Genomic DNA, 14684 nt, shown 5'->3' on the forward strand with positions numbered 1-14684 from the left:
TGGATGCCGTCGACCATGTGAAGGTGAAGGCGAAAGCAAGTGCGTAGAGAAACCTTGCAGGAGTGATATCATTTTCATACCAAGAAGGGACGTCTTGAGCACTACTCATGTTATTGTTGGAAACCTTACTCCATTTGTAAACTACACAATGAAAGTCTACGCTAGGAACCGAGTAAGCGATGTGGCGAAAATGAAATATGGAGTTCAGGCAAACTTCGCGGCAGTTACCATAAGGACTAACGGATCACGTAAGTCAGTATACAGATTAAATAGAATATCATACAAACCCTTACCACTTATTTCTCAAAAATAGTACTTAGGTAGAGTCAGGGCTGTTTCCCCTATAATTTTTGCAAAAAGCTTTGTCTGAATCAATGAAGCTAAAAACAAGGTTTGGTTTACTTAACGGAGCACTTAAATTATTCCCGGCAATGATAGAAGATGTAGTAAGTCTGAAGCGGAACGATATGAAATATTCTTAATGCAGATTAACGTTATTCCACAGTCTAGCTATTTTAGTGCCTAAAGTGACCTACGGCCTTCCTCATGAGGATTTGACCAATCATGCCCAAACATTTAAATGCTCAAAGCGGTGTTTGCGTAAATTATCGTTTCCCTGAAAACCAAGTTTAAACTTAGCGTTTGACTTCTGGTCTTGTAATAGCTTCGTATTTTGGTAAAATTTGTGATTTTGTTTAATCAAGTTAAAAATTCACACCAAGATAACCAATGACTTTATTTTTGCGTGACGTGGTAACTCGTAACCGAAACTAATTAAACACTACACCAATGTCTTTTCTGTTCCATGTGTAAATTCTGACACAAATACGTTTTCGCGCTTCCCTTCGGACTCAATGTGGAAAAAATGCTCCGAGCGAGACAGGCGTATTCGATCCCTTTTGACCCTATTTATTTCTGCACAGAGATTATGAGCTAAATGTTTATGAGGGTTAATTGGAGTGTCGTGGTTCATGACTGCTTATTTATTTCTGTTTAACAAACTAGTTCCAGGGAAGCCGACTCTGTCAGTTGAACAACCAGAAAAGGCTGTTCTTGTATCTTGGACTCTGAAGGAAAAGAACGGCGTCATCAAAGAGTATCACGTGGCTTATATAGGTGAAGATGATTCGAAAGAAACCAAGACTCTTATCACTAACAAAATGGAGGCGCAGTTTGATTTGAGGGCGGGAAAAACTTATGAATTTCAGGTAGACCAACTTCATCGAAAGTTTTGAATTAACTTTAGCATCAGTAGACGTCACTCCTTATGCTCTTGAGAAAGAAACCTCGTGAATGAATACTGTGCTTTTACCTCCCTAGGTAATTGCTATAAATGACATCGGTAAAGGCCCTGCAGGGATCAAGACGTACACGCTGAGAAAAGGTTAGTTTGTTTACCGTTGTTAAGTCAGTCTGCTGTAAGATTGGCATTATTGAACTATCAACTAATGTATTCTAGTTTTCACATTTTCCTTCAAACTATTTCCGTGACTGAAATGGAATATCAAATCTGCTAAAATGGGAATAGAGCTCTGTCAAGTTTATATTTCATACGCTGGACTACGATGACAGCAAAGAGGTCTAGGAGCAGGCCACTAGAGCCTTAACGTAAGAAAACTTTGTCACGAGTCTTTAACAGTTTAATAGACGGGAAAGATTGTAATGACATTGCTGGTATAGAAAACCAATCAAGGTGTAAGGATTAACCAAAATGGAATGAAGATGGTTAAGGATTAAGAAGATTACCACAGCTTGTGAATGAAAAATTTTAGGAATTGTCCTTCGAATTTCTTTTTTTTTTTTTCGCCGTGAGGCGTAAACCGGGAAATGGCTGCTTAGAGCGAGAATGAATGGGAAAAAAAGGTAAAAATAATGACAGAAACGTGAGGGAAGTAGTTTGATAGAAAAGTGATAGGGTGGAAAATGTGAAATTGTGTCAATAGAAACCAATTAGTGAATTCTAGCTAATTTTCTCTGATTGAAAATAAATAGTGTTTGGTTGCTCAGGAAATTTACTTTTTCAAATGTTGAGTAATTACTGTCGTGTTGCAGATAACTCGAAGAAAAAACGGCTTATTGTTTACACAGCTGGAGGAGGAGGAGCACTGCTACTTATTATAATGGTCATTGTTGTCTTTGTCGTGTCACGTAGAAGGTGAGCCTTTGGGCGAACATGAGGAATTTTTTAATTCAGCTTTAAGATCAGGTCTTGATTTGAGTCAAATGGGAGCGAAACTGCATCTTTTTATCTAAAGAAAGATAATACATTTATTTGTGTTTAACTAGGAGAAGTAAAAAGAGTGCAGAGCAAGCCTACATGGAGGCCCTTGAGCAAGGTAAGACTAGTATTGCTAGCGTTATATCACGAAATCTGCAGTCTGATTGGTTTAGTTATTCACTATTTATCACCTAATAGACAGCGAGTTAAGTGTGCGGCTGTGAACAAAATAAAATACAATCATAAACCTGTCTCTTCGATTAGGTTTGAACGATAAGTAAATTTACATTCTTACAACAAAAACATTTTCATCAATTATTAACAATAATAATCTTGTGAAATGTTTCTGTTGTTTCGGAGAATTATCATTTTAATATTAATGGCCATGTGATTTACAGAGTTTGTACATTTTCTATTGATATGATTAACGTTAGACGCATAACCGTATATGCATGTTCATAATCAGCTAAGTGATTGCAAATAAATATACGCTTCCGCTCTCTTCTCTCTCGCTACTGCTACTCTGTCGGAGCTACTTATATAAATGGAGCCGTACAGTTATGATTTAACCAAAGGTAATATTCAAAGCAGACACTTTCAGGCAGCGTTGGCCCTTCATGCATAGAAATGACATTACTTTCTTATCTTGAATACCGTATTTGAGATGTTAGATTTAAAGGTGTGATGTAATTTAATAGTTCCTGAAACTTTACTTCTTTAGGAAGTGAACTTCAAACCACGAATCCCCGAGACCAGCGAACCTATATCGACCCTAACGACTACATCGAGTTGCAAGAACTTTTGACATCATTCGCGACTGAAAGAAAAAGAAGAGACATTAAACTTGAAGGAGTTATCGGAACAGGTAGATATGTTGATACCTACAGGTGATCATCTTTAGCTTTGCGCAGCTGTTATATATTTGTCACATATGTATCCGCTTTCAATTATTGTTTTGTTTTTAAGGGGAGTTTGCGGATGTTTACAAAGGAATATTGAAATCTCGTGAAGGCAAGGAGGTGGTTGCTGTCAAAGTCTTGAGGGTCAGTTCAGTCACGAAATACTTATAAGAATTATACCTTATGTCATTCAGTCAGACCCACCCAACAATAGTTTTTGTCGGAGACGCGTAGCTTTCAACCACTGATTTAAAACTCTTAATGGGATAATTCATCCCATATAGATAGGGAGATTTATACATCCAGTATCGCTATGATGTTATAATAAATGCACTATTTTGCTGAAATGATATTCCTGTCTTTCGATATCAGCCTGGTTCCAGTGAGAAAAATGAAAAAGATTTTCTTTCCGAGGCGTCCCTTATGGGCCAGTTTGATCATCCAAATGTTATCCGCCTCATCGGAGTGGTGACACACAGTGAGTGGAGAACGTTAACTTGATAATTTGTGTCAAAGACTCGATAATCAAATCATGAAGCTACTTTATGTCTGCATTAAAACCAAAGACACACAGTTATTTGAGATGATTCGATATTTTAAAGTTGAATTAATTTCTATGCTTTTAGGTAGACCAATGATGATTCTGACAGAATTCCTGGAGAGTGGATCATTGGATCACTTTTTAAAGGTTTCCTATTTACATCTAGTTTTCTGTACGCTTAGTAACGTTTCGTTAGCAATAGATAACAACAAGGAGTTGGTATCTGACCTCATCTGGCGAGGGTTTAAGAATTTTCTCCCGTAAAGAACAAAAACAAGAACAGCTAATAACAACAACTCAGACTTAATCAAAAGACAGTACAAAAAAGATTACATGGGTGACTTACGCCTGTAACTGCTCATTTTGTATTATAAACACCTTTTGACTGTAACTGTAGTGTTCTAAAAGTAATAATAGTAATAATAGTCATAATAACAATGAACAGGATAGTCCCTCAGGACATGAGTACTGTTATCAAAGGGTTCCTGTTTAAATGATAAAAATATAAGCAGAATAAAAACGAAAAGAGCATAAAATATGACTTTGGCTAATCTACAGTCACTACGCTCTGCAAAATAAAATTCATTAAGAGACTTCCGAAATAATATCCTACTGCTAATCTGCTAAGTTTTGGGTTCGAGCCCCAGACCGGACCAACACTCAAATAACTGAGGAGAATGTCCTGCCTTTGCTATGATATCTGCAAATGGTTAGACATTCTAGTCTTCTCGGATAAGAAAGAAAAACCGTAGGCCCCTTCTCCTGAATCTTCTCTGTACTGGTTAGCAGGGGACATTAAGAGCCCACACATTTATCGCAAAGAGTAGGGGACTTAGCCCCCGGTGTTGTGGTCTGGCCTGTTTACTGAAATTGGGGCCATCTGTTAAAATTAGTCTTCACAAAAAATTGTAAATTGCTGCAAGCAGTCCAAAAAAACTGTAATGCGCATTTGATCATATCCCAATGTTAATTTACGCAATGTAAATGTTAAATTGTTATTATTATTATTATGGTGAGTCGTACGTTTTATCTAAATCCTTTCACCCTTACATCTGTATGCATGTTCTTCATACTGCTCCTTTTATATTTCCTATGGTACTGACAAGGAAATTTTGTTTAACAATCATGAGATTCTTTAAATTAATGTTTGATTCAGCAGTGAGGCTGAGAAACTAGATCCCAGTCAACGTAAGACTTGGAGGGTTAAACGATTAATGGATCGTCGGATTTCCTCATAGGAACGAAATGGTCAGCTGACAAGCCTTCAGTTGGTTGGAATGGCCAGAGGTGTGGCTAACGGAATGAAGTACCTGTCAGAATCAAATTTCATTCATAGGGTATATATTATCTTCATATTTTATTTTCATCGTTAATATAGTTGAAATTTACCTTTACACTTGTGTTTCTTAGTACTGGTACAAAAAAATTCGTGGTTGTTCGTCCGTTGTTTCCAGTTGGGTTTGGAGTTTGGAATCAGTTAACTTATTTAGAGGGAGGAAAAAAATAAAACCCGGTGACTGACACTATTCTATCAAAGAGGAGAACCAACCAAATATTTAATTCTCACAAGACATCAGCTGTAGGAGGAAACGCACGCCGCAGAAGTGTGAGATCAGCGTCCTTTCCAGGATCGTTGAATAGCTTCAGTTTCAATGAGATAACCTTCAAATAAAAGTGATGAATTCAAAGGCGTTATTCTTCAAGATCCAAACGCATGTGGCGTTATTCTGCATTTATATGTTTTCAATTTTGCTGTTATAGCTAAAAATTGATTGAATATTAAAAAGTTGTTACTATGTTTGTCTTAACTTAGGATCTGGCAGCTCGCAATGTTCTTGTGGGTGAAAACATGTTGTGTAAAGTATCAGATTTTGGCCTTTCAAGAGAACTGGCTGACGACGATGAAGCACAAGCTGAATACACGACACAAGTAATTTTTGCCTTAAATCGACAATTACGTTAAGTTATACGCTAACGTTTATGAAAAGTGTCACGTAAAAAATGATGACAGAGACGATCACCTTTTCCTTTTTCACACTCTTGCCTCTCTTATGTGTAATTTATGCAACCCACTGAGGCTGGCAGTATTCCACGCTCTTCTTTGTTTGCTTTCTGTTGAAGTGAAAGACTTCCTCAGATTTAAGACTGAAAAGCGCCCCTGAGAACAAATTTTTTTATTTCATTGTTTCCATTTCCTGGTACATTGTCACTTTCTCACCTAACTTGGCCACTTCCAATCCGTTACGAGAGACAGAAGTGTTTGTATTTGGACCGTTCCATTCGAGATTTTGCAGCCGCCATTATTTGACTATGTTCCGAAGGTTCATCTGAAGGTTAGGTGTGATGTGAAAAAAGGTGACTCACAAGGTGCGGTCCCACTTTGTTCCCGCTGATCAGGTCTCCTGTTAATCTTATGTACCTTTTCCAACACGCTTTGCTAAAGGCGAGCACAAAGCGAAGGTATAGAGTTTTAGTGAAAACACGTGACCTACATCCTTTTAAAATACATGTCTTTGTTTCAATTACTCTTAAGGGGGGCAAGATTCCAGTTCGTTGGACAGCCCCAGAGGCTCTTCAGCATCGGACATTCAGTTCAGCCAGTGATGTTTGGAGCTTCGGCATTCTAATGTGGGAGATCATGTCATATTGTGACAGACCTTACTGGAATTGGGACAATTTCGATGTAAGTGATCCCGCTTGATAACGAATATTTTCATGAACTGTGCAGAAAAGAGCCTAAAAGAATGATCGGTTCATAACAGCGGCAAGTTCTTATTGACGAGAACTTCAACTTACAAAGTTCGTAATTTTTGGACAGTGTCGGCGGTGGAGTCGCAAAAAACGGCACGGGACGGTCAAAAAAAAGAAAACATAAACGACTTTTGTGAGTTTACCGTACTACAAACAGTTGCCTTTCTTTCTAGGCTCTTAAGATAAACAAGTTATTCTGGATTCTTAACAAAGAGAAATCTTTCTGTTCTATATTAAATCTTCTATTGATTAGGTTCGTTCCGTCAAGATGGCTGAACATTAGCCAACTTAGTCCGGGTCCATAAAAAGGCAAAAATAGGACTTGGCCAATATCCAGCAATCTTGACCACACGTTTGGTCAATAACACGTATGTATTACATAGTGACTTTGTAAAGTAAATCTTATTAGATAAAAGTTATCATTTTTTCCAAGGTTATCAAGCGAGTGGAAACTGGATACAGATTACCAGCTCCACAGGTAAATCTTGCAGTAACAAACGTGACTACTGAATATGACTTTTCCTTTACAGTAAAAACAAAGTAAATTTCATTGGGTTTTTGTCGTTATCATTACACCAACCTTTTGGTTGCATTTGGTGTATGTCCTATCAGATTTACTCGCTTGAATTTTCTGTTGCTGACGTCTTGTTCTTAAGCTGGACATGTTATCGCATTCGAGTGATATTAGAGTGTCATTTAAATCCAACTACTACCATCACAAGAATCACTAAAACACCACAGCAAGCCAACACAATAAAAATAGTAGCAGCACTCAGTTATAAGGACTTAAAAATAAAGAAATCGAGAGAAGATGGGAAGGAATTATTTTAACGCTAACATGTAACACTCCAGCTATGCTTTGCAGGGACTGGTTCAGGGTCGAAGGATTTCAGTTGTATTAAAATAATATTTACCTGATCTCCCCAAAAGGCTCTGTAGTACTCTGATGAAGCCTCACGTTGAAGCCATTTCTATTTATTCCCCCCCCCGCCCTTTAACTCTGTTAGAGACGACTGATCCTCTATCCGCATTCCTGAAAATAATCCGTCCCCCCCTAAAAAAAATTCCTCCGCCTTCCCCCTTCCCATATTAACCAGTTCCGAAGGTAATTGACAACACGATAATATCAAATGTTCAGGTGAAACTTTTTTTGTGGGTTTTGAAATATTTCAAACAGTTAAGATCCTTTCCACTAAGAACTAACCCAAAATAGTTTATCTGTTTGTACAGGGATGTCCGAAAATCGTCCATAATTTAATGATCGAATGCTGGCATAAAGACAAAACACAACGGCCCAGTTTTTCTGACATTGTCAATCGTCTGGTTGAACTTATTCGATCCCTGGAATTTCTAAATGGTGATTCATCCTCTTTTTCAGAGAGGTAAGTTTCCATCGTTTTATAACAGAATGAGTTATTTGCGTCAAAGAAAGGTGATCAAGGATCGGTGACAAAGCTCACTTCCTCTAATTTGCGTGATTGTTTTGTCTTCTCTGTTATGGCGTCACCTACGAAACCACGTGTGCAACTTCTCTCCATCAACTCTCATCAAATTCCAACCATAAATATCGTCCAAATTGTCCTCTCTTGATTTGTGTTAAGAGAACTACAAAGCAGTTGACGAGGTGCATTTGAAAGCATCCAAGGTAATTTGACTGATGTAAGTGGCGGACATAGAGGGCGTTGAAAAAGGGGCTGAAAAATACGATGGACGCGCATGCTGATGATATTCCACACCAAAAGCACACGAAAATCAGCTCAAAATACCTAACCTAACAAAAAATGAAATTGATTGAGGAAGCTCAGAAAAATGGGAAAGTCAAGTTCTCTTTAATCCCAGGTTAAATGCGCTCCCCTAAAAAAATCGCTATTAATTTATTCATACATTATTCTAGTTCTAAAGCAAGCCATACCCCAGAATTCCAGTCGGTGGACGAATGGCTAAAACACATCAACATGGATAAGTATTCTGAATTATTCCGAGAAGCAAAAATTGATGATGTGGACAAAGTTACTGAACTGAATGACAAACAACTGAGAGGAATGGGTATCAGCTTGATTGGGCATCGAAATAAAATGCAAAAGAGTATCAATGCTATGAAGTCACAACGTTATAACAAGGGCATGGATACAGATTAGATGCCCTGATGAAATCAAGAAAATGCAATTTCGGGAACGTTTTCTGCTTGTAACTGAGCTGGTGATCAGTAAGCAGGAGGAAATTACTACCTTATCACGAACGAATGTTGTCATATATCTAAAATTAATCTTGTAATGGACAGTGCCAGGTTGTTTAAAGGTGGGTTAAGATAGGCAAGGATTAGTGTGAAGATTGATTTCAGATCTGAAAGTCTTAAAAAACATATCAGTTTTAATTCCATTTGTCTACAATTTGATAATTGAATGCTTTAAAGAAATTTGGAAAATTAATCCCGAAACGGCTTTTGAACAGAAAAATATAGAAACCTAATCGGCCTTCGAACAACTTGGCCCTGGTCATTATCTATCGCTTGAGAGGAGTTGGGGGTTATCACATTAAAATTTTTCTAACCTCCCCTTAGGCTCTGTCGTATTCTAATGATTCCTCCCTCCTTTATGGGAAGTAAATTTTCTATATTCCCCCCTTTATACTCTGTCAACGATGACTGATCCCTCTTTCGTTTTTCACTACGTTCTGGAAAGAGTTGTCAAATTCCTTGAATCATATTATATTTACTTTTGTTATATGGCTGTGTCTCACAAGGACTGGGAACTACTGAATTTACTAATTTTATTGGCTGAAATCAATATTGAAAGCGGTCAGATTTCCGGTCTAGATTCCCATCTAGACCGGCATCTAGACCGGTCTAGAAAAGAAAGGTACAAAGATTATAAAAAATTGGCATATAAGACACAGCCATAGAATAAACATCTTATTAATCGAGCTAGGTCGGTCGGTCTGTACGGGAGAATCTTGACCTAGATCGCTGCTACAGACCTCAATGCGTTCGGTCTGTACCGGCGACCTCGGTCAAGATTCTCCCATACAGACCTCCCGCTCGGTTAATAAGAACTAAGTAAAAAATTTCAATGACTTTTCCTTACCTTATAGAAAGAGAGACCGTCTTTTATTTTTTTTTCTCATCGTAACACGAGGCATTGGAACAAAGTGATGGTACACGTAACAAGTACTACAAAACTTTATACTCAAGTGTTATTATTGAAACAAGATATACCACTTTGAAACTTAGGAATCAAAATTTGGGCATGGTATAGAGAATTTCTCTTTTATAATGCCGAGATACATATTTACACATGAAAGTCTGAGTCTTTATGCAAGAAATATAAGAATTCGTGAGTGTTTTCACTGTCATATGTATGTAGGTTATAACTTAGAACTGAAATACTCTATCACAGAGAAGTTTTGTACTTGACTATTCCAATAATCTTTTTGTTTAATTTTGATCTTTTTTTTCTTTACTATATTGACAGTTGCATTATTTTGAATTGTTCCCTTTTTTATTTCAATAGTCTACGTTGAAATGATATTCTATTAGGAGACAGTGGTTTGGAACTTTTAGGAAAGAAGAATACAAATACAGCAGAAAATCTCTGGTTTTAAATCTCTTAAAGGAATTAAAGCAAAATTGTCTATAAAGATCTGAGCACGTATTTTACAATCCATATAAGAAACAAAGCTACTGTAGAAAAAAAAGTTTAATTTCTGGTTGATGCAAAGCTTCCTCAATTGCACTACGCTTACCATAACTAGTTCAGAAAACTATAAGTTAATGTAACAAGGTTGTTTTAATGCAATTGCGTCTATTGTGACTATTACACGCGAGGGAAGCTTAACCTAGCATTGCGCCACCATTTCGTGCAGTAAATCTGCTTAGTTTATTAACATCTGTCATGAAAAATCATATAAATGAGAATAAATATTTTGCATATAATTCCTTTGTTGTTGCTTTTCCAATTCCTTGTTGTAATGCTCGGCGAAAAACATATCTCCAACGCTGTCTATATAAACAGGTGGCAGATACGGTGGCATTAATAGCCTCAAGAATTAGAGGGATAACTTGCAGTGTCAGATGGCCTAAAAATATGCGCTACACACATTATATTATTCTTACACCACGTACCCGCAGTGCCTGTATAATAGCGCAGAACGATGTTATCACCGGCGCAGATTTTAATTTCCGCCGGCAGAAACAAAGAAAAACGTGTGGGAGGCTAAGAAAGTGTCCTTTCTTCATCTGGCCCCTTTAGTTAGGGTTTATTTACGGTCCCGATCCTGTTGTAAACAATCAATTAAACGAGTATAAAGAGGTACTCAAGTTGTAAATCGTTAGGACGCATTCTACTTGCAATAACGTTTGGCCAATAGGTATAATTCGTAACAGTATTATGCACGGCCTCAACGTACAGTATAAACCAACTTCCTTCTTACAAAAGAAGCGCCAGTTCCGGTCGTCTTTGCAACATAGTGAATTCCAATGAACATGATTAGACTACCGTGCGATACAAAAGAAGGTATCTAAAGGAAAAAGTAGAAAAGTCTGTGATAGAGTCAGCCGGCCATCAATGTAATGACACCTTAGAATGTCGCCGTCGCCATTGAGAAAATTTTAAGAGATCAGACTTAAAGAGAAATTAAAACTAGTGAGCGTTAGTAAATGTATAGAAGACACCATTGAGGCAGTTATGACTAATATTCTATTCAAAAGTTGATGTAATGAGAGCCTTTATCATCATTAATGGGTTCAGAGTAGATTTGCTTGTGGCATTCTTTGACGCATGATTTAGGGGAAAAAACGATCTCTCCCATTGTGTTTCGTTGTACAACTTTCATTTTGTCTATCTCAGTTTCGCTGAGAGTTCGACTACCGCTGTGATACCGAACTCATCACAATGGCTCCATCGGCTTCTCCCCCAGCTTATGCTCTAGGTAGCCTCCATAAATTCGGAAAAAGCCATATATATCGAGAAAAAGCCATATATATATCGAGAATGTGCACTCTTCAGTTTCAGTTTCTGTGACTTGACAGTCTCCCATTTCTGGCTGTTTACTTAATATTATCAGCGGAAGTGCAATTTATAAATATTTTAACCATTGAAGAGTTAAGCCTCGATTGAACATCTAAATATAATAAGGAAAGTAGATGAGTTAATCATTCCACAATCCAAAGTCCGTTTGGAAAAAAAACTTAACTTGTTTGTCGACCGTCAGGCCTGTTTTATACGATCTTTATGCGAGTAAGCATAGGAGTCAATTTTTGAATCGTAAGAACGGTAAAGGTAAGTATTCACATTCAGCAGATGCTAACAATTTGTAACGGATGGACATTTGATTTATGACAAACAAGAGCTATGCGGATTTCTAAGTTTGTTTCCATCATTTAAATCGAATGGGTCTAAGGGAAAAATTTCTCTATATAATATATAGCAGTTCTTAAGTGCAGTTTAACCATTCAAAACTTTGTTCACTCCCGAGTGCGGGCCGATTTCCGAGTAACATTATAGTCACCAGTTGCGTTGCTCTTCTTAATGTATCAGAAGTTGGTACCAGAGGACCACAGCTCGGTGCGGAGGAAGCTCGATCCGCACTGAGTGAGACACATACACAGTGTCTGACGCATAACCGAGCGGTTAAAGAGGCAGCAAATGACCGTCATAACCGTCATAATTCAGTGAATTTACGATTATCATATGGCAAAGTCATGCCTGCTCAAGGCACTTCAGCCTAATATCGTGATGGAAACGTTCCTGATGCATTACAAGCCTGGTTCAGAATCAATGGGTTACGATGATTTTCTTGAGGAGATCCTTGGTGCATAGTTTTAAGAAAAACAGGACTGACTTATGTTGCGTTTTATTCTCAAACGCTAGGCTGCTATTTTTTCAAAATTTTCGTCACTTTCATTTTCGTCATTCTCGACTCTTCCGCTAAATCGCGTGACTTATACGCAATCGAGACCATTTCAATTACTGCCTAGTCAAGGCTCTGGGAAGCCATGCAAAATATTAATTCGATCTACACTCATAAATTCTCAAAAAGACTTTGATAAAGTACATTAAATGTTATAGATGTGATTGAGAGGTTGGGACATCTGTTGCACGTACCTAAATTTCATTAGAGAAAGTGCAATTTGTAATCAGTTCATCTAAGAAATCTAAAGGCAGTGCAGGGGAGTTAGCTGAATGAATAATCCAATATCAAGAATTCGGTTTCAATTGGAGAAAAGTGCAGTATCTATTTCTTAAATAAAACGTACAAATCTAAACGATCAAAGACTATTACCCATCTTTTCCTTTTAAACTATGACAAGCCTGTACTTTTTTTTTTTTCCTCTGTGGCTCAAGGTGCAATCGGACATGCATTACAGCTTAGTTACAATCGTTACCCTCCTGCGTATTTTAATATTATCATCGGCCGATGAAGGTATGAAGTAATGTTGCAATATTTTCTTAGTTGATATTTGCGTACAGTTTATTTCTATATAAGTTTTTAAGTCAAAGATGATGTACGAGTCCTAAGCGAGAATGGAAAAACGATATACTTTGGGTCATTAAATAAATGTGCATTACGAAATTCGTCGACAAAATAATATAGGACAGACAGGTCGAGTCGAGTACAACTTGTTACTTTACATTTTTCATCTCACTAATTGAACCCTTTTTGGATATGAGCCAATTATGGTTGACATGGAATTTTGTAGTATAAAGCACTTTTCAAAGGTGCATTATTGACCTGATGACTTTTATTATCTAAAGGTATTTTAGAAAAGCAGCCAACGCCAGGTAAACCTTGGATTTGGGTTCTATCGAGGCCAGCAACGGCAACTGGTTATGGGGTAAGATCTTATATTTCGACTGTTTTGTAAGCCGTCCCACCGCAAAAATTGAGGTGATTAGTTGCATCTCAGACGTTTGTTTAAAAGTATTTTGTTACTGCTTCTCATGAGGTTAAAAAGTTACTACGTTTTGAACGCCAGAAATGATAGTCAGACAGATTTCCAGGGCAGTTTGCTCGGGAACTTGTAGCTTGCAAAATGTTCTCTACTCATTGCTTACATTGCTGATCTGTCTTTTATGAGTAAATGAAGATTTAGATAAATAGACAGGAATTTAAAATCCTGTTCCTTCATATCGTAAACATGTTAATTTCAAATCCTTTATCTGCTTTTCTTTTTCGATTTTAAATTCAAAACAAAGTTCTCGGCATCATGCTCTGGCCAATAAAAGTTTTCATTTTCATCCATTGTTTTTCTCTCCGGCTCTTCCTTGTTTGCAACGAATTGAGCCTATCAATGAGAATGAATTAATGTCAAGAATACGCTCATTATCCAAACGTTTACATAAGTAAACCGTTACCAGAGGATCAAATTGACTTTTACTCTAAAATAATTTGGTAGGACAAAGCGTGATCAACTGGGCAAAACGTTAGCGCTCTTGTTATCAGACAATAAAGTTTCCAAAGTCCCTCGAACTCGAACGTGAATGAGTAGTGGTTAGCTGCCAAATACGATAGTACTTGTAATACCCCTGCACTGCCCCTGAAAAACAAAAGGGCATTCCTCATTCCACCTCCACAGAAACTTTTTGCAACAAATTTTGAATAGTTTAACACATTAAAAATTACTTCTTAGTAAGCAATATTTCAAAGGAAAAAGGGCTCAAACGGTGAAAAACAGATATGAATCATTGAAACTTTTAGCTACTGACATGTGTAATTCTAAAACATCCTAGGTTTTTTTTTCACTTGAATTTGCGAGCGAAAGAAGTCAAACATTAAATCTGGTTATTTGGTTCTTTAAAATACTGTCCTCCGCATTAATGCAGATAAATTTGAATTTTCTGGACTACGCATACAAACACGAAAGAAAGTTTTTGCTTCTAATCATTCAGCGAATGGTGTGAACCCAAGAGTAAAATTCAACAATGCTCACAACCGGAACTCCTACTAAATTAGTTCTACTTAATTGAAATTGACTCCGTCATTGAAAAATGGCTTTTTAAAGGAGATCGAGCTAATTAAGCTCATATTTAAACCACTTCATGATTTAATGAAATAAATTGGTTATTTCTAATAGTGGACAATGCAGACACCTTACTCAACGTGTGATGTTTTTCTGGACGCATTTCCACAACCAAACAACTGGCTTAGAACTGATCCCATCGAAGTCCACAGTGGGGTGAAAACAGTCTTTGTTACCATCCAGTACCGAACAAGAAACTGTTCGTCACTTTTGACCAAAGGAGGGAATTATTGCACAAATCATTTCCACTTATACGAA

General features: G+C 37.3%; 1 protein-coding gene across 1 annotated transcript in view; it reads left to right on the forward strand.

Annotated features, from left to right (window-relative positions):
* Positions 1 to 8731, forward strand: part of LOC148725386 (ephrin type-A receptor 4-like) — an 11721-nt gene extending 2990 nt beyond the window's left edge. Inside the window, exons 3-17 of the mRNA XM_088731490.1 lie at positions 1 to 248; positions 1006 to 1208; positions 1321 to 1384; positions 2053 to 2155; positions 2287 to 2336; positions 2940 to 3083; positions 3185 to 3261; positions 3490 to 3595; positions 3744 to 3805; positions 4897 to 4995; positions 5472 to 5588; positions 6192 to 6341; positions 6843 to 6887; positions 7640 to 7791; positions 8304 to 8731. The exon at positions 1 to 248 is cut by the window's left edge and continues 115 nt beyond it. Of these exons, the coding sequence (XP_088587616.1) occupies positions 1 to 248; positions 1006 to 1208; positions 1321 to 1384; positions 2053 to 2155; positions 2287 to 2336; positions 2940 to 3083; positions 3185 to 3261; positions 3490 to 3595; positions 3744 to 3805; positions 4897 to 4995; positions 5472 to 5588; positions 6192 to 6341; positions 6843 to 6887; positions 7640 to 7791; positions 8304 to 8547 (1864 nt within the window). The 3' untranslated portion in view covers positions 8548 to 8731. The remainder of the gene's footprint in view (positions 249 to 1005; positions 1209 to 1320; positions 1385 to 2052; positions 2156 to 2286; positions 2337 to 2939; positions 3084 to 3184; positions 3262 to 3489; positions 3596 to 3743; positions 3806 to 4896; positions 4996 to 5471; positions 5589 to 6191; positions 6342 to 6842; positions 6888 to 7639; positions 7792 to 8303) is intronic.
* The last annotated feature ends 5953 nt before the right edge of the window (positions 8732 to 14684 follow it).

This window comes from Stylophora pistillata, chromosome 8, assembly GCF_964205215.1.
Source record: "Stylophora pistillata chromosome 8, jaStyPist1.2, whole genome shotgun sequence".
Lineage (NCBI taxonomy): Eukaryota > Metazoa > Cnidaria > Anthozoa > Scleractinia > Pocilloporidae > Stylophora > Stylophora pistillata.